Source organism: Lygodium microphyllum, chromosome 1 (assembly GCF_053477565.2).
Source record: "Lygodium microphyllum isolate KBCC chromosome 1, Lygodium_microphyllum_v1.1.10, whole genome shotgun sequence".
NCBI classification, from domain to species: domain Eukaryota; kingdom Viridiplantae; phylum Streptophyta; class Polypodiopsida; order Schizaeales; family Lygodiaceae; genus Lygodium; species Lygodium microphyllum.
The window spans coordinates 138,086,624-138,110,366 of NC_141135.1; the positions used below are offsets into that span (position 1 = coordinate 138,086,624).

The following is a 23,743-nucleotide window of genomic DNA, read 5'->3' on the forward strand; positions in this document are numbered from 1 at the left end:
TCTCTCTCTCCCTCTCCCTTTTGCTTGTTTAAGGTTTAAATCACTTTCTCTTTTGCTTGTTTAGGAGAGGAAATAAGAGAGAGAGAGAGGGAGAGGGAGAGAGAGGGAGAGGGAGAGAGAGGGAGAGGGAGGGAGAGTGCATTCTCTCTCTCCCTCTCCCTTTTGCTTGTTTAAGGTTTAAATCACTTTTTCTTTTGCTTGTTTAGGAGAGGAAATGAGAGAGAAAGAGAGGGAGAGGGAGAGGGAGGGGGAGGAAATGAGAGAGGGAGAGAAAGAGAAAGAGAGGGAGAGGGAGAGGGAGGGAGAGTGCATTCTCTCTCTCCCTCTCCCTTTTGCTTTTGGAGAGTGTTAGGATATATTGTGAGAGGGAGAGGAAATGCGAGAGAAAGAGAGGGAGAGGGAGAGAGAGGGAGAGAAAGAGAAAGAGATGTATACTCAAATGGATAGCTTTATGGAGATGTATGTCTACTCAAATGGATAGCTTTTGTCTACTCAAGATGCAGTCCACCTATGTGTGTATATATTGGAACGATAACATATCCATGATTATGGTAATGGTATGCACTTTTCTTTTTTTATGGGTACCATTACATCGACTCCTTAAGAGGGCTAAAAATTAGTCATACACTTTATAAAGTCTAATTAGGAGATTTAAGATGCACGATAATAGACTTCTCAATAATGGTATGCAATGTGCTTTGCCATGGGCCATGTACATTGGTGACTCTTTAAGATGGCTTAAAATTGGTCATATCTTTCATAATGTCCAAGTAGGGGATCTAATTGTGATATGCATAATTCATTGTTTCTGTATTAACTTTATAGGCATAACAAATTAGTAATCATGCCAACTAGTCAACGGAAGGACTAAAAGAAAATGATACCCTAGCTAATGGTCATTATGGTACTTCATCAAAATGAACCCAAAAGTATTGCTATAGAAGAAGAATCCCTTAAATTGAGCATAGGATATTTTCTTCAAATGTTATGACTATGAGTAGAATTGATTGAAACAAATTTTATTACTATAGTTGATAAATTTCATAGATGGCATTAATTTTTATACATGGACCTAGGACAAAAAAACCACATTTCTAAGATGCTTTTTGTTGAGACTGATTTATTATTAGACTAAGAGATCCTCAATGATGCTCATAAATGGATTACTTATACTCAAAGTCCTCTAGTGCAGTTGTATAAGTAATCCTAGTAGAGCCCCTCTAAGATACTCAAAGTACATAACCTAGAGACCATAGCTAGGTATATAAGGTATAATGGTTGTACAAGAAGACACCTCAATAATTGACTGATCACCACTAAATCCCAAATAAGAATCGTGTTCCATCCCCTTCAACTCTATATTCACCTCGTGAAGAACTTCATTAATCATAGCATCCTTGTCACCAATCTTTTTGTTGCAATGATGAAGTAACATATTCATCACTTTTCCTTTTAGCATCTAAGGCATTATCCAATCTTTTAGTCAAGTCCAAACATTTAGTCTTCGACTCATGAACCTTATGAACCAATGCTTTTTTTAAAAACAATAATGAATAATTATCTACCAGGACAACAAATCCTTGAGCATGGTATATGGCCGAGATATAACATCAATAAATCTCTCAACTACTATGTCCAATGCATTCTTTACATCAATCAGTAAAGCATTTCTTATATCTTGAAGTTTATATTTCAACACCATGGATGCATCAATATCAACCTCAATGTTTTACAAAATTTGCTTCTCAAGCTCTTGCAGAGGCTAAAACCTCTCAAGCAAGAGCTTATGGTCAACTTGCAACTTGACATACATCTCCATAAAGCTATCCATTTGAGCCTCGTTTGTTGTAATGTAGATAAGATGGAAAAAGAAGAAGGTCTTATTGTTCAAGATCATGAGGCGTATCTTAATCAACGTGTCCCATGTCCTTGCTCTCAATGCAAGTTGGCAATTAGACAAAAACGTCGATTGTCTATAGAACACGTACGACGATTTGGTGAGTTTCAATCTGAGATCATTGATCAGGCGATTGCAGATTTTCAGCAAACGGTAATTTGAAGTTAATATTAATCATGCATTGTACTCGCAAGCTAATTGAAAACCATACACAATAAGATTGGGTCTTGTTGGCAAATTTTCTATCCAGGGAGGTAATGTCTCGTCCCAAGAGGGAGTGCACCCTTTGCGGCCAATTAGAAGAGTTCGTGGGCATGCGATGGATGGAGTGCAGGAGCCATTCCACCACTCGCAAGGCCAATCTATACCGTCAATGCCAGAGGAGACAGACAACCTTCCAGACCTACCTACAATCTTGGAGCCTGAGATGGAGGCAATTATTGATGCATTGATTCCCATGGATGTCGAGACATCTGATCTGCTTAGAGAGGAAGCATCCATACCATTATATGATGGGTGCTGAGTATCTCGGTTGAAGACATTGCTTGCACTCTGAAGTGTGCAAGCAAAAATCGGGTGGAGCGATACGAGTGTGATCGAGTTATTTAGGTACCTTGCACATAGGCTTCATTGATTTTTTTTTTTGACACTATTATTACAAACATTTGTGCTTTTTCAAGGTGTTTTATGATTTTTTAAAGGTTATTGAAATATCATATATTACCACCTACAAATACTATGCCTGAGTCTCGTGATGATGCACGACATGTTTTACGGAAGCTTGGCATGGACTACAATAATATCCATGCATGTATCAATGATTGCATACTGTTTCGAGAAGAATGCGAGACTATGGAGACATGTCCAAAGTGTGGTGTTCACAGGTATCGACAGAACTTGCAAGGGCAAACCATTCCTCAAAAAGTTCTCAAACACTTTCCGCTCATCCCCCGCATAAACCACATGTTTCGTATGTCCGGCATGGCGAGCTTGACAATGTGGCATGTGTAGAATAGGTCCACGGATGGAGTTCAATGAATATCAGCAGATTCACACGCATGGAGCCACATTGACTCTACCTTCCTAGGCTTTGCGCGAGAGCCAAGGAATCTTCGGCTCGGTCTTGCAATGGATGGCGTGAATCCATTCGGTCTGCGCTCAACTTGTGGCCTATAGTCCTTGTCAACTACAACATCCCTCCATGGCTTTCTACGAAGAAAGGACATCTCATCCTTAGCTTGCTTATCCCAGGCCACTACAAAGTAAAAAATATGGACGTGTATCTTCGTCCATTAGTCGATGAGCTTAAGATTTTGTGGGAGGAGGGGGTCACTGTGCAAGATATGAGCAGGCGCGATGGTCGGCGGTCAGCTAACATTCGAGCCATTCTCATGTGGACGATGCATGACTTTCCGGGATTGGGAGAGTGCTCAGGTGAGCAGGCCTCCGTTCTCGCTGGTAATATCTATATTTTATCTCATTCAATCAAGTATTCACTAGGTCGTGGTGTCGGAACAGGTCTGGTTACCTCAGGTTATCATGCATGTCCATTGTGTGGGCCACAGTTAGACTCCCGAAGGTCACGAACCATGAAGAAGATGGTATATCAAGGACACACCGCTTTCTTGCCGGAGGATCATGAACTTAGGAAAGGTTTCCTTGGATGACCTTCAACACGTATGAACGCCCCAAGTTGGTACGAGTTGAAAATGGTCCGCGCGGAATTATATCCAAATGGAATGCACAGTTCTCAGTTTTCTACAAGTTGCCATATTGGATCCACTTACAGGTCAACCACTTGTTGGATCCCATGCATATTTTCAAGAATGTGGGCAGCTTGCTATGGGACCACATCATAGGAAAGAGAGACACTATAGGGGCACGAATGGATTTGAAGGAGGTAGGCAAGATGGAGGCGCTTTGGCCGCAATCGAGTGTTGATGGTCGCGTGTAGCTTCCTCGCGCTCCTTGGGTTTTGTCCACTAAAGAATTGTGAATCAAGTAATCAAGTCTATCCGCACTCCGACGGGTATGATGCGTTCTCTCAGGTCCACATTTTCTAAAGATGACCAATTGTCGGGGCTAAAATCCCATGATTGGCATAAGATATGTTAGGTTTGTGCTACGAATGGATTGTAATTAGCGTGGGCATTTTGCAATTTGGAAAGTGGCCATTATTCATAATGCTTTCTCATTTGTGGCAGTTTGTCCTACTGATCGCGATCGCAGGATGCCTTACTCCAGAAATTCGCGGGGCCATTTACAAGTTGTCGACTTTGGTGCAATGGATCTCACAGAAAGAGATTAAGACATACTCTATTGAATTCGTGAGGCGGGGAGCAGTGGAGACGATATGTCTCTTTGAGAAATACTGCCCACTAGCATGCTCACGATACAAATCCACCTTCTTGTGCATCTTGTGGACGAAGTGGAGATTGCTGGACCTGCCCATACGCGATGGATGTTCTTCTTGGAGTGCTTCATGAAAACCCTGAAAGGCTTTGTGCGACAACGAGCTCAGCCAGAAGGTAGCATGGACAAAGGTTGGTTGGCGTCAGAGGCGTTAGTGTATATTTCACAATGGCTACCAACGGTAAAACCAGACAATGAAATGCTACGGATGCTGAAGGACGATGATAGACTGACTAGAGATGTGGTGGTTGGAAATGGGGTAGAAAAAAGAATGGATGCCTCAATGGAAGAGAAGGTGAATCGCTTTTGTATGTTGCACCATGCCTCCATGGAGACGTGGCTCGCCAAGTACCAGATTGCAAGGCAAGATCGAGAGAAAGAGCAAGCTGAATTCCGACATAGTACGCGTCATCGACCGATTCGATATCCCGAAGGCATGGAGGAGATGCCGCGGTTTATGTCAACATGATGGTTGCATGGAGCCTTGACCGCAGCATCCAGCGAAGGGACAGAGGTCTCAATGGAGGAGTGGGAATTCTCGAGGGGATGTAGTCCAAAGGTGATGAGGGGTTTAGAATTTGTCGTATCTAAATTTTATATGCGATATCTAATTTGAGTATTTCAATATACAATACAAAATATATAGTGCAGCGTGGTCGCATGGACGGCATTTTCGCGTGGAGCGTATTGACAAAATGCGCTCCACAATGGATTGTGGTGTCATGGCAAGGTTCGAGCAAGAGAGCCGACGACAAGCAACGGATCCAAACACAGTTGTGGATGAGATGGAGTATTTTGGGAACTTGCAAAGTATTATTACGGTGGATTATCGTAGCTTCTCCATGATACTATTCGATGTGCAGTGGTTCAAAGTGGTACTTGGAGGAGCTGGAGCAACAGTTCGACGAGGTCCATCGGGATTTCTCGAAATGGATTTCGAAAAAAAATGGACGGATTTGCGTGACACCTTTGTGTTGCCGGTCCATTGTGAATAGGTACATGGAGTCATTTGCTTGCTAATTGTATTACGACATGGTTTATGTCACAATGGTTTGAATTCTCTTTGTATGTGTTTGTGAACAAGTAATCTTCTATCCAAACCCTCGACAACCTCGATGGTGGTATGTTATACCTTCAACTCTTCGAAGTGCGAGAGTATATGATCAAAGCAATGTTCCGAGCATAGATGAAGATAATATGCAAATAGAGGGGTCGATATTACAAGGGGTGGAGGCCGTCAAAAGCTTGGAGCCAGCATCGGCTAACAATGATGGAAATATAGGAGTCCAAGAATTTTTTGAGAATGAGACAGACTCATTCTTTTGTGGTGACATGTCTATCGACCTTCCAGTGTATGTGGAGTTGTGTCAGGAGATTAACATGGGACCATAGGATACTTCATACTTGGAGCATCCACTTACTCGATTCGTTGACCAATCTCTTATAAAGGTATATAAGATATGCATTTTAAGAGAGATTTTTTTAAATGATTTATATTACTGTGCTTTGTATAATTTAAATTGATTATTCTAACACCATTTTTTATCTATGCAGGTGACATTTTCAGGATGAGTCAAGGGATGAGCGATGAGGAGTTGCAGTACATCTTCGCATGCATGTCTCCAGACCAGCTCGCGAGATTTAGAGAGATGGCAGACCAGGAGCTGACTTGTTCTTTGTCAGGGCGCTCTGCTAGATCTGCTTCAGTGCGATCGGATGCTTCAGCTTCGAGCAGACGATCTTGACGCTCACAACTTGGGCCAGAGGGAGGGAGTGCATCGGGATCAGGGGGATGCTGCTGTGGAGACACGGATGTGGTGTCTCCGTCTCGCCATTCAGCTGGAGCTGCGTCACCTCCAGGATTTGTCACACCTGTGGGGATGTCTACTCCAGTTACTTGGGCTTTTGCGTAGCCATCAGCAGAGCAGGTGGCACCTCTTTGGGTGCCACTCTGAGAGAGGTTACCCCCTCGGTACACCGGATGTAGAGGGGTCTCCTGGATATGCCCAGGAGCGTGGACGTAGATGGGAGAGGACCCATCTTAGGTAGACTCCTAGGGGTTATGGATATCTAGTCGATAGTAGGTCAGGAGCCATCATCATGAATGATGAGGGGAGGAGGGTGATGGCTCGCACAAGAGAGTTGTGCCAACAAGTTTTTCGGCACAATGTCTTGGATCATTGGAAGAACATACCGGAGGGGAGCAAGGACTACATAGTAGCATCCTTGCACGAGGAGTTTTCGGTGCCAGCCGCAGTAGATAGATTCTCTACGGGCTGGATGATGGATTGCATGGGTGCATATATGTCACATAGATGATTCGACACACGCAAGGCAATCAAGAGTGGTCAGCAAAGCCCGAGTGGTTAGATACAGATGACTGGCGTCGACTGAGGGAGGATGCTACAGATTCTCCAGGACGTTGGAGTTAGCAGCGCGAGGCGGCGAGGGCACGACTCGAGGCCGGAGTGATCCATCATCTTGGGAGTGGCGGCCATAGGACATATTTGGAGGACTTTGTAAGTTTTTTTTTTTGTTTTGCTTGTTTGTTTTTTTGAAATATTCTTTGTACTGACAATCATGTTTCTAACAGTTAGCATTTTGTTTTCTTTGCAGCACTCCATTACAAATCGCGATCCGCAAGGCCTTGAGACTCGATATGCAGAGAGGCACGGTCTCAATGCATTGATCGACCAATTAGATGCGGTGGTCCTGCAAGTCACTCATCTTTATTGTCCGTAGTTACCATGAGATATTTGAATGCATTATTGTATGGTGGATTGATGTGTTGTTTCTTTTTCTGCAGAGTTCGTTCGATGCTCCTTTGCGGCGGGACGAGCTTTCGGGGGATGAGCATTTGTAGCTCGCCCTTGGATCCTTGAAGCTCACACACCTTTATTTTTTAGTCGCCTGATCTATGTAGACATTTTCTATGTATTAGTGATATCCTGTCATGATTGTACCAATCGCTTTTTATGCGATCATGTATTTATTTCATGTATCAGTTTTATGATTTTAGTATACATTCTTTTTGTTTGCAAGCGCTTTGTATATAGCAAATTTTTTAATCCCTGTTACCGTCGCTATTAGCGTCGTAAATTTATTGCTCGCGTCGCTATTGCTGTCGCTATGCGCGTCGCAAACTTACTGGTTGCGTCACTATTGGCGTCGCTATCAGCGTCGCATTTGTGACGCTGATAGCGACGCCAATAGCGACGCTTCTATGGCATCGTTAATAACGACGCTTTTTGCGACGACGTGGGCAAATTTTTTTGTTTGTATTTTTGTCGCTTTAAACGTCGGTATAAGGTCTATATCTTGTAGTGACGTAGGCTAATATCATATATTATTTGGACATAAAGAAAATTGTATATGCAATATGTATGCCAATAAAATATCTGCAATAATTACAAGCCCATTGCATACTTGAGATTTTACCAAAGCCATGTCAAATTATCAGGAGTGCTCCAATTACTTAGAACCTTTGAAACACCTATACCAATTCTTAGATCTAATTTTGTGCAATCTACTATCAAGCATCAAATATTCACTAGTTTTATGGGTTGTCAATAGCCATCAACCCACGTATTAGTCATTGCAATAGCTAGCAACCCACCTATTACTCCTTGCAAGCACACATCATATGCAATAAGTTTTCCATGACCTCACCTTGTCTTGTTTTGACTCCCTTATTTATTGCCATTCCAACAACCACCTTTACACACACAAATGATCCTAGATGATAGCACTAGCATAAGAGATGGCATACCTTCTATGTCCACCAAAAGAGCATTTGCTTTAAACTACATGTATATGTTGTAACAAATTCTAGTGCCAACTTTGAAAATAGGAGAAATTTGCTCATATGAATCGAATCGCTTTAAACTCCTCTATATTCTCCCAACTTGGCTTGGCACACAATGACTACAAAGATGAAGCCCTCCACTTAAACTCAATAATATTATGAATGCTTGCCGCCAACTATGAGAGCCCACACTACATATTCAGTGCAATCCTCCCTCTAGTCTTTCAAACTCATCTGAGTCATAGCTCAACGATCTTGCTCTATAGCACTAAGTGTGGAAGATGTAATTAATGATTTGGACCTTCCTTAAGTATTTAGCTTTTTAGTAAACTAGCTATTAATTAGTTGTATCTTTCTTGAATGTTATAATAGTTTCACGAAATGTCCAGTAATTTGAAGGATTCCACCATACTTGTTTGATGTGCTGCAAATTGTTGCAACTGCGTGAGATAAGAGCGGCTATAGCTTCTTGATTATTCTATTTTGTCATATTTTAAAGCTTCTCTTTGTGATCCATTTTGTTCATTATGTCATATGCATAGAGAATGTTGTAGTTTCCTACTCACAAGAGGTTTCTAAGTGGAAAAATAAGCAATTTATCTCTATTTTTGAAATTTACTAGTTAAAACTTAAAGAGAATTTAATGTCTACATAGCGGAAAGGTGAAGAGTTCCTTGTGACTAGTGAGTGCCCTTAGGGCTACGATGAAAAGGATAATGTTATTGCATTACACGCAACTAGAAAAGTCTAATTCTGATTTGGTGGGGGGCAGAAAAGAGGAGTCCAATCCAATGTGGGTTACTAGTTAATGGACGCCTCACGAGGGAGACGTTGGGGGTCGGCAATAAATGGAGGAGGAGGCAGAGAAGCGGGGATTTGTTAATCATCTATGGATGAATGAAGTCGAAAGAGAGAGAGAGAGAGAGGGAGGGAGAGAGGAGAACCATGCAGAGCGCCGGCTGTGTCTTTCTCTCGTGTTATATGATCATCATGGTGACCAGCCTGCTCCTAGGCAGCTTGTTGCAGCTAGCGGTATTATCAGAGGCGGTTCCTTCGTCGTCGTCATCATCATCATCATCAGTTGCAGTGGGTGCAGCTGCAGCCTCATCATCGTCGCCTGCAATATATAATTCATCAATATCATCATCATCAGCCTTCTGCGATGCGCCTGCCGCCTTTGCATTCGGGGACTCCCTCGCGGACACCGGCAACGTGGTCCTCACCTTCAATCCCATCCTCACGCAGCCCCTCTCCCTCCCTTACGGCTCCGCCTTCTTCCATCGGGCCGTCCACCGCTTCTCCAACGGCCGCCTCCTCATCGACCACCTCAGTAAGTCTTTCTGTTTTTATAAGTCTCCAACCCCTCAATTTCTTGCATTTTTAAATATTTTTTTTTAAAAAAAGTGTCCATGTGGCCTATTCGTGGAAGTTAGCAAAAGAAAGGATTGAAAGCTTTGCCCTTGTTTTGGTTGATTGGTGTAAAAAATTTAGTGGGTGTTGAGCCACCCCACTCCTTTAGCCCATCCTAACCATGATTGTTGAATGTTTGTTTTTGTTTAATGTTTACATACTTAAAAACAAAAGAGTATCTCATTTGTGTGCATGCCTTTATTGGGTTTTTTCCAGTGACATCGGTGTTGAGAAAGCCTTTCCTGAACCCATTTCTAAGATTCGTAGGAACGGATTTCTCTAATGGGGTGAATTATGCAGTGGGTAGTGCAACGGCCCTCAATGTCTCCATGTCTACTATTCTTGGTGCTGCACCTACCGTTTCACAAACTTTAGATATCCAGTTGCAATGGCATGGTTCCATGTTGACACATATACGTTCAGGTTCTTTTTCATTTTTCTAATAACCAAAACTATTGAGTACACTATGTGGGCCAAGTATAGATTTTTATCCAGTGTGGTTTTAGGTAGGTTTACAAACATGAGATAAGAATAAAAAGTTGCTTCAGGTTTAAAAAGATCAGTGACAAAGCTACCAAGTGCAAGCTCTATCAGCGAAGCAATTTATTTTCTTGTGATTGGTGGAACTGACATTTCAAATTATGTTCAAGCCTTAATGACATATGAGGACATTATGAGCATATTGCCCCTCATCTTGGATAAAGTCAAGAATTCTATTGAGGTTAGTGGTCATTTATTTCATTTATGATTTAATATGATGAATATAAATGTATGTGTGTATGTGTGTAGGGAGGATGCAGGGTTTCCCCATTTGTTATACAAAGTAAAAATGTGTAGTTTGATTGTCATGTTTATTTATGTGTGTACACGTGTGTGTGGGTGAAGCATAGCTTTTGTATCCACTTGCTCATGTGGTTCAAACAGTCTTTTGTAACTTGAGAGGTGATAGAGAAGTTTGCCAACAATTTTATTATTCAAGCTATGACATTGGAACATGATTGTGCTTTCTATTAGGAAAAGGGATGCTCTCCCCTTCAAAGAGGAGACAAAGAAAGTTGTTAAGTCTTTCTTTTGTGTACAATATACAAGCAACAAATATAACATGGTTATTTGATTATTTAATAATGTGACCCTAATTAGAGCATTCTAGGTAGTTTTCACAATTTATATATTCTTACTTTCTTTTTTTCTTTGTTTTGGTAGTACTTATATGAGAATGGAGCTCGCAGATTTATGATTAGTGGATTGGGTACTGTGGGTTGTAGTCCAATAACCAAGTATTTCTTAAGGACTAGTGACTTGGATTCACGAGGATGTGTGGCATGGGTTAATGAGATATGTCGCAACTATAGTGATTCTTTGGGATTACTTGCTACATCCATGCAAAATAGTCTTCCTAATAGTAGCTTTGTCTTCCTTGACCTTTACTCTGCCTTTGAGGACATTCTCTCCGATCCAAGCCAATACGGTAAGACTCTAGTTCACTAGCTTCTTTTTGCCTACTTCATTGATTACGTGTAAGTAGTAGAGTATATCATTGTTTTGTAGAAAATTTTGATTCTAGCTTCATTGCTAATAGAAAATATCATTTTTTTCTTAGAGATTTGCATCAAAGTACAAGATTGTAAATAGAATAATTACCTTTTTATCATCAATGATGTTGTATAATTCAATTTATGCACATTCACTAGGGATGATGCAATTTCAAAAACGATTCATGGGGTAGGGAACATATTCTAGTCTCATTTTTAGGGGAAAAAGATTTATATCTTTAATATTTGGACCAAAAAAGGGATGATGTGGTTTCATTAATTATACATGTGATACGTATGACCTCCTTGGCCACATTTTTTGATGTAGAGAAATATTTATTTTTTAAGAATGGACAAAAAAAAGGAAATAGAATTGTGCAATATTTTTTTAAGTATGGTCGTAGTAGTAGCAATAGTAGCATATAGTAGTAGTAATAATTATAATAGCAATAGTAGTAGTACTAGTAGTAGTAGCACTAGTCGGAGCTACAAGACTAGAAGTACTAGTAGCAACAACAACACAACAACAAAAATTGTAGCAATAGCAACAATAGTAGCAATGGAAGGAGTAGAAACGATAGTAGTAGTAATAATAATTGTACCAACAACAATAGTAGTAGTATATCAAGCGTGTGTGCAAGACAACCCTGATTGGTGGCCCAAAAGTAGCATTCATAGAATGTTGGCTAAAAGAGGCCATCAATGCTGACGGAAATAGTGCAACAATGAAAGGTGGTAGATTAGCTACATATTATGGCAGATGGACCTCATAACACTACGGGTGCCATAAGTTATAAAAGAGTCAGAAAAGAAGTGTGTTCCTCTCCTCTTCCCTTTTCTTGTCTCCATTCCCTTCCATTTCTATCTTCCATTGATTCTCTGTTTGGGTCTTGAGCTTTTCCATGCTTTGAGATAATCCCTCTTATTCCATTCATTGTATTACTACGATGGCAACCATGATTGTCTAGTCTATTGTCATAAATCTTCTCTAAGTGATTACCCTTTGGGATGTATTCCACGCTTTGAGTCTATTATTGAACCTTGTAATACATTGCTAGAATATATGAGCACTCTGTTTCTTTAATTAAGCATTGTCTCAGTTTGTGCACATGGTAGTTTCTTCTTTCGGTATGCTGTACTGTTGAACCTGCGATGCAAGCATACCCCTATGTTGAGTTTGAGTATATCAAGGCTCTATTGTCTCGTAGAGTTGGTGTAACTTGCTTGCACTTGATGACCACAACTGAAACTTGGACCCAATTACATATGGTGACCACTCTGATCTTTTCCACATGTGTAGATTTGCATGCACATGCACTCTCAAGGTCGACCAGAGGATATCTAGCTTGTGTTTTCACGATGGTCTGAGCATGAGTAGTGATGTCCAATTTCATCTCTAGAAAGTACTTCATTCTTTAGTGATGACAATTTTTGAGCAAAATAGTCCATCTCTGCAATGCCATGAATAGTACTATTGCTCTAGTGATAGCTCGAAAGCTAGTTCGATGGCTTTTTGCATCAACTAAATCGATTGTGGTTTTACCCATTCTGCTTGTGATATTCCAATTCATACTTGGATGGTTGCTCGGGCATGGGTTCCATTTCCAAAGTTTTCTAGCTCATCATCGAGGACATGGATGCTTTTCTTAGGCAATCCGAGGTGGCATGTATAGCTAAATTTTCCACCCAAGTGAATCCCACCCATAAGGTGGTCGTATTGGAGTCATTGATGTGCAAAGAGGCGGTGGCTTGACTTGTAGCAAAACAAAACTGGGAAACATTTGGCAATGCCTAGATAGCATTCCATTTGCGGTTCGAGCTAGATAGGAATGATGTTCAAAAGCTAGAGAGACTCTTAGGCCCAAACAAGATAATGCCATGGTCCAAAGCTATAGAACTCAATTTAAGGTCTTGAGAGGACGAATGTCCCCAAAGACCTAGCCCAATGGTGAAATGTTGCATATTCTATATGTCCAAGGCTTTAACCAAGATATTCATAAAGCTTCGGCTTTGAAAGATCTATTCGGTATTAACTTGAGTATTTTTATCAGTGTGTTAGCTACATTGAGATATTTTTGGCTAAGAAAAAGTCAAACAAAGGGATGAAATCTGCCAAATCCACTGACAAATCTTGCCATACGGAATCAAGTAACTCTAATTTAGATTTGGACTTAGAGAAAGAGAGTAGCAGTGAGGAGGAGAACTCTAAGGATAAGGATTGCCAAAAGCCTAGAAAGTCTAAGAGGAAGGACAAGGGCTGCAAACCCTCAGAGGGCGCTCGAAAACTTTCAATCAAAATCCTATGGTATACTAGGTGTAATAATCCATGTCACCTAGTTGCCAAACGTGGTCTCAATCAATGGTAGTGTGGCATTTGCCATACAACTACCCACAACATAGAGGTCTCCTAGTATAATACCCATAGTCAGATGGGATAGACTGGGATGTGGCAAGGTGCAAGACCCTGGACCATTTGCTGCCACGGCCATGGCAATGGGCTATACACAATAAGATGCTTTGTCTCTAGGCATGGGCTGAGGAGAACAAGGAAGAAGTTATAGGGAGGCAAAGGAGGATATTACCATTCCCTAAATAAACAATGTTTCTTTTGTTGTGTAAGAATGATATTGGAGATCTAAGTGTCTCGAAGCCTAGCAATATGATGCTCAAAAGTAATAGAGTCAAGATCAGGCTTCATCTCATTGTTTATCAATATAGTGGAAATCAAAGAGCTACATGAGCTGGAAGTTAATATGATTAGTTGGTTAGGTAAAAAGTTAAAAGGAACAATGGAGAAGCCCACAAGAATATCCTCGATTGAATAGGATGGTAGCACTAAGAGATCTATAGCAGTTGCTTCTTGTGCTAGATTCAAGGTCTGCAGATGCAAAAGGGACCTTAGGACCATTGCCAACATTGTAGAGACCACAATTAATTTCTCATCCAAAATCACCACCTTTCAAATCGAAAGCAACCATTAGAGGACCACGACCTCTACCACTTACTCCCGGTCCATCACTACCTGCTAGGATAGAAGAGAACTAGCCCGCTTCAATAGTAGAGGTCTCATCCTATCCATAATAGGCGGTTCCAACTAAACTAGATACATAGACCATATGGGGTCCAATCTCCATTCCTATTTCCTTAAGAGACTTACTCAATCTGGTCCTAGCCTTCAAGGGTCACTTGCTACAAATGATTCAATCAAATTGGTATATGCTACCGGAACCAAAGATAGTAATGTGGGCTAGGAGGCATAGATGTCATCCGTGCCAATGGACTTGCCTAAGAAATCATAGCATTGTAGATGGGGAATTGGGTACGAGGGCCTACATAATGGCAACTCATGGGGGGTTCACTCATAGTAAAGAAGACATGTCACCTGCGTGCAAGGACTTCTAAAAAAACCCCTATTTATGAAGCTTGTAAGACTAATATATCCCCCTATTTAAGCTTATAAGATATATACATGTATGACTTTTTATGTATCCCCTTTCTTAAATGTAAGTCTTCATAGAACATATACTAACTTTCTTTTTAAAAGTTGAAATTATCCTAAGCAATTAAAAGTATCAAAATGGTCATATCACAAAGTGATTTATGTAGTGGCACTTGGATACCATTGAAGTATGTGTCGCAATGTTTTTGAGTGCCCATGCCCCCTTACCACATGAGGAGAGAGAGTAGGGGAATCGAACCCCTTTATACTTAAAGTGACTACACCAAGTGGACATCGAGCTCTCTTTGGAAGAAGGGGAGTTGAATCTCTCTACCAAAACCATGGGAGAGTGCCAACTCCCCCCCTCCCACACTATGATTAATTCAATAACCCTACTATATGAGGGTGTAGGGTTTTAACCTTACTTATCAAGGTCTCTTGTATGCTATGGAGACACCAATCTACACCAATCTCTTGTATGAAAGGTGAAATAGAGTTGAAGATGATGAAAGTGAAATAGGAGTATACCGAAGACACTGAAGTCATTTGGGAATACCCACACGAAGTCTATTAGGTAGGGCCCAAAAAATTCTTGCATATCTTGGGAAAGGGGCCCATCAATCTATAGCAAGTGATCCTTAAAGGTAGGAGTTGCAAGTGAGCTTCCAGGTGGAACTATGTGATGTAAGTAGTACAAAAATTCCAGGTTGTACTCATGGATCCTTATTTCGAGTTGTTGCCCCTGATGCATTTGAAAGATGATCCGGATGCCCATGCCCAATCCTAGCCTTTGGCCTAGCTCACTTTGACATCTCTTACCCCACCAACTGCTAGCCTTGAGTTCATTTTCCCTCTTCTTCTGCCTTTGTCACCTCTCCTTTTGCCATAGGCTCAATAGCAACACATCAGTAGGAGGTTGTAACCTTCACCCCAACCCATGTTCTTCAAGATGTGTATGTAGATCTTGGCAAGGCAACATCAGCTCTGTCTCCCAATTCGGTTGCCACAAATGTTGCTACTCAAGGTAGAGGAGGTCTCATACCCCTTCTCATTCATGGAGCTAAGACACATGAGGAAAGGGAGAATGCCTTGCGAACATCCTTCACATAGCCTAGAATCACCTCAATGTCAGCCTTGGTTGTTGGTAAAATCTACTCTCTCTAGGATACTACTAGTCGGAAAGATGAGAGAAATGAGCATCTAGAGCAGAAGCTTGTAGTGGTGGCAAGGGTGGAGTGCGATCATCTACAAGTAGGACGGATGGGTTCCATTATTTGGAAATCTTGGCAGTGGAACTCTTTGCTCACCGGATTTTCCAACCTCAATAGTGGAATTGTATGGACCCTGGCTTTAGCACAACCATCTATATAATAGCCCGCTTTCGTCCTTACCATCGACACCTCCTAGACCACGGCCTACTGGAAATTGGATCCTTCTTCCTTTGGTTCTGCCCATTCCACCCGCTCTGCCACTACTGGCTTTGCTGAGTCCCAACCAAGCACTCGTACCAATAGAAGGTGCATAGGATGCACTTGCCTCGAAAGACGATGGTGCCATTGAAGAGTGACGCATGTGGGTTCGAGTCCTTCATGTGTGCCATGTGTCAGGTGTAGGTATAGGATGGCCCTGATTGGTAGCCCAAAAGTAACATTCATAAAATGGTAGCCAAAAGAAGCCATCAATGTTGACGACAGCGGTGTTGTAATGGAGGGCAATGGATTAGCCACAAATTATGGTAGATGGACTTCATGGCACCATGGGTACCACAAGCTATAAAAAAGATCAGAGAATAAGTATTATGTTTCTCTTCTCCCCTTCCCTTGTCTCCATTCCCTTCCATTTTCTATCTTTCATAGATTCTCTGTTTGGGTCTTGATCTTTCCCATGCTTTGAGATAAACCCATGTTATTCTATTCATTGTATTGTTGTGATGGCAACCATGATTGTCTAGTCTATTGTGTATCTTCTCTGAGTGATTTCCCTTTGGGATATAGCCCATACTTTGAGTCTGTTATTGAACCATGCAATACATTGTTGGAATATATGAGCACCCCTTTTCTTTGATTGAATATTCTCCCTGCTAGTGCATGTGGTAGTTTCTTCTTTTGGCATGCTATACTATTGAACCTGCAATGCCAACATATCCTTGTGTCGGGTTTGAGTAGGTAAAGGCATTGTTTCCTTGTAGAGTTGGTGTAGGCCCACTTGCATCTAGTGACCACAATCAAAACTTGGACCTGATTACATAGTAGCAATAGTAAGCATCATTAATAACAATAGTAATAGTAGTTGTAGTGGCAACAACATCCTAAGTTGATACGGATACATGATTCTTATAATACGAAGAATATGATACTATTATACGATGGCCCCAAAAAATAAGAGATATAATATAAGGACACACAAGAAAATATGTGAAATTGAGGAAAAGATTAGTGAGAGAAAATTCTTTCGCATGAAAGAATTCTTCAATATAAAAGAATTATACTGTATAAATCACAACCCTCAGATAAGTCCTAGCATAAACTAAAATGTGGCTTGTCTCCTCAAATTAAACAAATTTGAGTCACACTCAATCAAAAAATCCAAGAAAAAGCTTAATAAATTAATTATAAAATAATAATAATAAATAATAAGCTATAAATGACTAATAATTAATAATTAATAAAAAATAAATAAAGAGTTTTAATGATTATAGGTAATAAGTAAAAAATAATAATTAAAAGTTAATAATTATAATAAATAGAAATAAAATGATAATTTTAAATATTATAAATAAGTAAAAAATAAAAATATTTTCAAAAATATATACTTTAAATAATAATTATTAATTAAATTTAATATTTTTGGTTTTAAATTCTTATCAATAATTTATACAAAATAATATTAATAAAAATTATTCAATATTTTAGTTTTAGATTCTTATTAATATTCAATATTCTAAAAAATTATTATTGATATTTTGTATGAAACGTTAGTGATTATACAATGGTTAAGATATTATATAGATTGTATGGGGATATTGAATGTATAAAATATATTTTTCAATAATATTGCCATATAAATGTAATCTAGGCACATAGTAGTAATAGTAGTAACAATAGTAATAGTTTGGATAAGAAGAGGAGGAGGAGTAGTGGTGGTGGTGGTTGTAGTAGGAATAGTAGTAGTGGTGGTGGTGGTACTACTAGTAGTACTAGTAGCAATAGTAATTCACATATAAAAGGCATTCATGTCATGAAGTGAATCAGGAGAGAGAAAGATAAGAGAGGGAAGACTGTTGAAGGAGAGAGAAATACTATAGGAAGAGAGAGAAAGAGAGAAGAGGTGAGAGAGACGCTAGAAGAAGAGAGAGAAACATAGGAAATGATGGAAGAATTTAGGCATGAAAGTTGGAGGAGATAGATGAAGTAGGAAAAAGGCTTGTACTATATTTAATTGGTGAAAAATGACAAAGATGTATATCTTTTATACTTGCTATATTTATTATTCCATTTTCCACTATTTTCTACCCTATTTTCCATCCTTAACATTCTATCCCCACTTAAAAGAAGTTTTTATTCTCAAAAACAATTTGGGAGTGAATAAAAAGGTTGAAATACAAAAGGGGTGTGAGAGTACTACTCTGTTACAATGATTGCTAAAAAAAGGGAGAATTGTGAGATTGATCATGAAACATATGGATCTATAGTGGAAAATCAAGTCGACCATACATACATCCATTTAAGATGATAAAGCTCAAAACTTGTCCATTATAGCTTCATGAAAAGGCACATGCTGCTATTGCAGACAATAGACTACTATCTACTATGGACCCTACTATAGTAAATTTAATAGAATTTTCTATAGTAAACTCTGATCAAGGCATGCCATATATCAAAAGAGAGCAACCCATGTAGGTTTTATTTTGCTATCCATATGTCAAAGTGAAATGTGATTTGAAACAATGAGATGTTTGCAATCTCTCTACACTAAAATAGAGCCATAGTTGACTAATGCTCAATCAAAAGAGCCACCTCAAGATAAGAAAATTTTCCAGAGATAGATATTGTTCTAAATAAGGTATGCAAGGAATCCATTAACCTTCTGGATCAAAGGATATTCTAGCATAATGATTATCCAAGAGAAGAGAATTGCAATCAATCACATACTCTTGACCACCCGAATCAAATGGGTTCAATAAAGTATCCCCATAATCATGTCCATAACTATATCCATAATCCCTTTGGTCACATGGAAGCACAATATCATCATCATCTTCATGTAAACCCACATGATGTGCTACATCATCATCATACACATGCCAACCATCATAATCATGATCAAGGTGCTCATGATCATATGCATTCACTGGTTATTGTAAATCTTGGATAAGTGTAAGTTGATGCATGTCCTCGATAAGATCATCATGAGATTGCTCCAAGACTTCAAAACCTTTAGCATAACCATCTACATCCATAAGTGCCTCATGTGGTTCTTCAACTATTATGTCATCAACTTGTACATCTTGCTCTTCATTGTCCCCTTCTTGTTCACCTACTTGGTCAATGTCCTTTTCTTGTTCATCTTCTTGTTGATCATCTTAGTCATCTTCTTCATCTTCTTGGTCATCAACTTGATATTCATGTTGCTCCTTATCCTCTTCTTGTTCTTCAGATTGCTCATTGTCCTCTTCTTCATCATCAACACCTTGAAAATAATTTACCATTTCATTTGGGTGATCATGCTGTTTAAATTGATTGGGATGTAGGATACCATGGTAGTTATCAACTTCCTGATGATAAAACCTAAAAGAGTACTCATATGCATGTCTGTTATCATCATGCCCATAAGAACTAGGCTATTGAAATAATCATGAATATGGTGTTGAATAGATGGATGCTCATAAGCATAATCATGTTGCCCATAGCAGCCATGCTACCACCCAAGTTCATTGGAATGATGCTCTTCATCATGACATGGTACATGATATCCATAAGTATTAACTTACTGTGTAGATGCATTTGCATATTTCTCATATTCATTTGCATGTTGCTGTCCATGTACATATTGTTGCTCATAACCATGCTGCCTATATTCATAAGATGCACGTGGATCAAAATGTGTACCATTAGCATATACATGTTGGTCATGAGCATAATTCATCAGATGCATAATGTCCATGAGAATACTCATCATGACCATAATACTCACCATGCTACTAATAATACTCATGGTGATGACAATCCATACTTGATTGGAGTCTTGATCTATTCTCTTTATCCACCTTCATGAGAGCAATATACTGATTAATTACAGCTCCAAGTTTATTAATGTTAATGTGTGTTTGAAGTCAAGAATGAGAACCAATCATCTAATGCATTCTCTTAATATAGTGCCGCATGCCCTGCTTGTCGTTTCACAGAAGGTCTATCATAAATTTGCCATAGTGTCTATGACATATGTTTGACCAAACAACTCTGTTGTAATGGGTGCTCTAATCTCACTTCATTTCTAGTGCTGTAAAGCAAATGCAAGCCACTATTCATATCCTTCAACTTGAAGAGCATCCCAAAAGCTTGAGGTATCTGATTGAGCTTTGTTATGAAGTTCCCATTGAAAAGAGCTTGCCAAGTATTGCAGGTGCTCTTACTGTCACTTGGCTTAGTAATGCAAGTTCTGCAAATGGTTTCCTTGTGTCAAGTAATAGGAGCTTAATTGATCTTCTAGAGTGCTACCTTCCTATCTAGCAAGTTGGAATTACTCCCCTTTCAATGGTTAAGACTGTCGATGATGGAAACTACTATCAAATGTCTTGATAGTGCAACCACTTGTTGAGAAACTATAGCTCTAAACTCTCTGTTGAAGTTTCCAATGGCTTGCAACACCTTTGACTAAAGAAATGGCTTTTGTGAATCCCAAATCTATGCAATAGTATGCCCAATATTGAGTACTAGTAGCCATTCATTGTCTTTAAAGCTTAGACCAATGGACCATAGATTAACAAGAGTAGCCTTGCAATTCAGGAACTCTAATGAACCTCTTGGGATGATGCTATTTCCTCTTGGAATCTGTTGTAGTAGTTGGAGTAGACCTCGATTCAATATTTGTCTCCTTAGGCCATTCTATTGTCATGCTACAATTAGGTGGCCAGAATTCGATTCTCATTATAGGAGAAGTGAATGTATCTCATCCCCAGGAGCATTAGAAGGATAAAAAGTATTCAAATTTCAAGGATTTCAGACAAATAACATTGTGTTCTAGATCTATCCACTACTAGGGTTTTTTAAGGAGTGAAAAAGAAGAAGAAGCATTCCAAATAGGCTTGAAATGATGCTCATAGCTTAGGAGAGGGTTGCGCAAGCCATAAGTCCAAGATTTAGGTGACCTCATGAAGCAATTGATATGCTGAATTTCTACACAGATTGCATCCTAAATTCATGAGCAAGCTCCCTTCAAAATTTGGGACTCTAATAAAAGCTCATCAAGTAAGAAAATGCTTGTGACTATCCATCATGGCTAAAAGGAAAAGATCTTTGCCAAGAAGTAGAGTGTAGATGTAGGTTCCACCATGGAAATACCAAAAGAGAGCATGAAGGAAGAAAGAAAGGTGGCTTTTAAAAAATAATTGTTACTTTTTCCCTTCTCCAACTCTAGTGGAGGCCCATTTTATTAAAATACCTCTTGAAAAATACATTTGAAAGAGTGACAACTTGCTAATTTATACATCCACCACCATATCGGTCCCTTCTTGCTTCAAAGATCTCCAGACTTGTCTTCTTCCAACTATAGGCATCTTTCAAGTCACCGCTAGTCACATTCCATGTCTTACACATGTACTTGTTTGAAATAGGATTTTATGATGAAAATTGAAACTAAATATAGAGGAAAAAGGGGAAAAATGGATCATAGACCAATGCTCTGATACCACTTGTCATGAAGTGAACTGGGAGAGAGAAAGACAAGAGAGAGGACTGTTGAAGGAGAGAGAAAGACTATGGAAGGAGAGATAAATATTACAAGAAGAGAGAGAAAGAGGAAAGAGGTGAGAGAAACAATAAAAGAAGAGAGAGGAACATAGGAAATGAAGGAAGAAATCAACCATGAAAGCTAGAGGAGAGAGATGCAGCACGAAAAATACTTATACTATATTCAATTGGTGAAAAATAATAGGTATGCACACATTTTATACTTGATTTGTATTATTCCCTTTTCACTATTTTCTACCCTATTTTCCATCCTTTACAATTCGAGCATCATCATCCTTTTGTTTGTACTTTTCTACATCATTAAAATATTCATTTAAATGCTTTCACTTTCTTTTGGAAATGGAGTAAAAGTGCTCAAAATATTTTCAATATTAAGAAATCAATGTTATGCTTAACTTTCATCCAAATGACATGATGTATGCAGGTATTAATGATACTATGAATGCTTGTTGTAGAGCACCACTTGATATAGCCCAAGCAGTGAATGGGTACCATCCTGTTGCCTTTTGTGGCCCTTCAACATTGGTTTGTGATTCTCCCCACACTTTCATGGTGTGGGACGGTATTCACTTCACAGACCAAACTTACCATATGATCTTCCAACAGTTTATGAATGGGGATTTTATTGTACCTTCTACAACATTTTCTTGGTGTAACCATAATAAAACAATCAACCAATCATCATGACCATCATAACCCACTAAAGACCTTAGGCTGTGGTGGTGCATTCTCTTCTCCCTTACATGTCATCTATCATCATCATGATGCATCTATCAAGATCTAAAAGCATGGTGATGTTTCTTTTTGTTACTTGACAAATTTGGTTTGGATGCTTTCCTTAATTTATTTTGTATTTTTGGACTATTACAATGATCCTTTATTATAGGCTATAATTAAGCATACATTATATCAAGGGAATCATGTCTCATTAACATTTTAACATTGGAGAATGTACACTTTTATGTGCCCACTTGTTATGTTTTCCAAAATAAAGGATTCTCTCACTCTTTTAGGATTTATTCTTGGATGATTTGATGCATGAGATGCACTTATATTTATGATTGTAAGAAATGTGCAATGTATCATTATGTAAGAGAAATATAAATAGAACAAGGTCATAATGTCGTTAGCATGGGGACATAATGAGTGAAATTTTCTAGTTCATGATTTTACATGGCACTATAAATTCATTAGTAGAGATTCATGCAATGTTAACATACTACTTGGTGCATTATTATATAATTTTATTAAAATTTTGGAGACAAAAATACCATTTTGATGTGTTGTATGCACATAATCATTGGTGAATGTTAGATGAAGAAAAGCTCTAAATTGCACCCATAAATAATGAAGATTGACATTCATGTTTAGTAAAGAAAGGTGAATGTTTGCTCGTATCTAGTATAAGTAATCCATCCATATACTTCAAATATGGGATTAACATTACATGTCATCACACGCAATTAACTAAAATCGTAGTAGAGATCATAATCAAGCCCCTAGCTTGTCATCACACATTACTTGCAAAGACTTGTGAAGGAATCATAAACTAGTATATTATACACAATGGAAAGCTTGATTTTTGATTTATCAAATATGATACTTCAAATCAAAGACAAATGCATGTGGTCTATGATCCTTGGATAGTGCAATCATGGTTCATAAAAGAAAAGTTATTTATGATCAACATTGAGATGGAAAAGAGGAATTGTTGTAAGAGTGATGCTTAGGATAGATTGTGGTCTTTGTAATTCAACTTTGTAGTTCAAGGTTAAAAAATCTTACTTGACCAAGCCAAATATGGTGAATGCTATTAATGGGCACATTGGTACAAGATTCCCTTTCCTAACATCCACCATATGTGCAAAATCATTCTTCAACTCTTGTCTCTAGATGGCACATAATAGTGATCGTCAAGCTTTCAAATCCTAAGAACTCACCCATAGGCATGTATAGATTTTGATTGAAAGGAATCCTATGACAAAGCTCTTGGATCTACCTTGTAGAGTAGCTAAAGTTTGGCACAAATGTGAGAATCTTGAAATTTGAACACCCAAAGTCACATCCATATTCTTTAAGGGTCCACATGATGAAGTAGCAAACACTTGGATCTCAATAATGCCCGGGGAAAATGGATGGCTAATAGAGACAAAGCTAGGGACATGGTTATAGGCAAGTTGAATAGAAACAAAGTCATTATTTATGTGTGACCAATAGTCTAAGTAGGTTATCCCAAGGTAATGGGATTGGAAGGAGGGATAGGAAGACTAATGTAAGTGC

The 23,743-nt window shown here is 39.0% G+C and overlaps 1 protein-coding gene across 3 annotated transcripts; it reads left to right on the forward strand.

Annotated features, from left to right (window-relative positions):
* Nucleotides 1–8,972: 8,972 nt before the first annotated feature.
* On the forward strand, nucleotides 8,973–22,386 carry LOC148041730 (GDSL esterase/lipase LIP-4-like). Of its 3 annotated transcripts, none has more exons than XM_087681788.1 (5): nucleotides 8,974–9,444; nucleotides 9,741–9,947; nucleotides 10,073–10,245; nucleotides 10,728–10,992; nucleotides 21,919–22,076. In XM_087681788.1, exons 1-5 carry the CDS (start codon nucleotides 9,012–9,014, stop codon nucleotides 21,933–21,935), a joined length of 1,095 nt encoding a protein of 364 aa, XP_087537914.1. In that variant the 5' UTR covers nucleotides 8,974–9,011; the 3' UTR covers nucleotides 21,936–22,076. The 3 variants fall into 3 exon arrangements, with proteins under 3 accessions (XP_087537923.1, XP_087537914.1, XP_087537907.1); XM_087681781.1 differs by having other exon boundaries at nucleotides 8,976–9,444; nucleotides 21,888–22,386; XM_087681797.1 differs by lacking the exon at nucleotides 10,728–10,992 and having other exon boundaries at nucleotides 8,973–9,444; nucleotides 21,888–22,055.
* The last annotated feature ends 1,357 nt before the right edge of the window (nucleotides 22,387–23,743 follow it).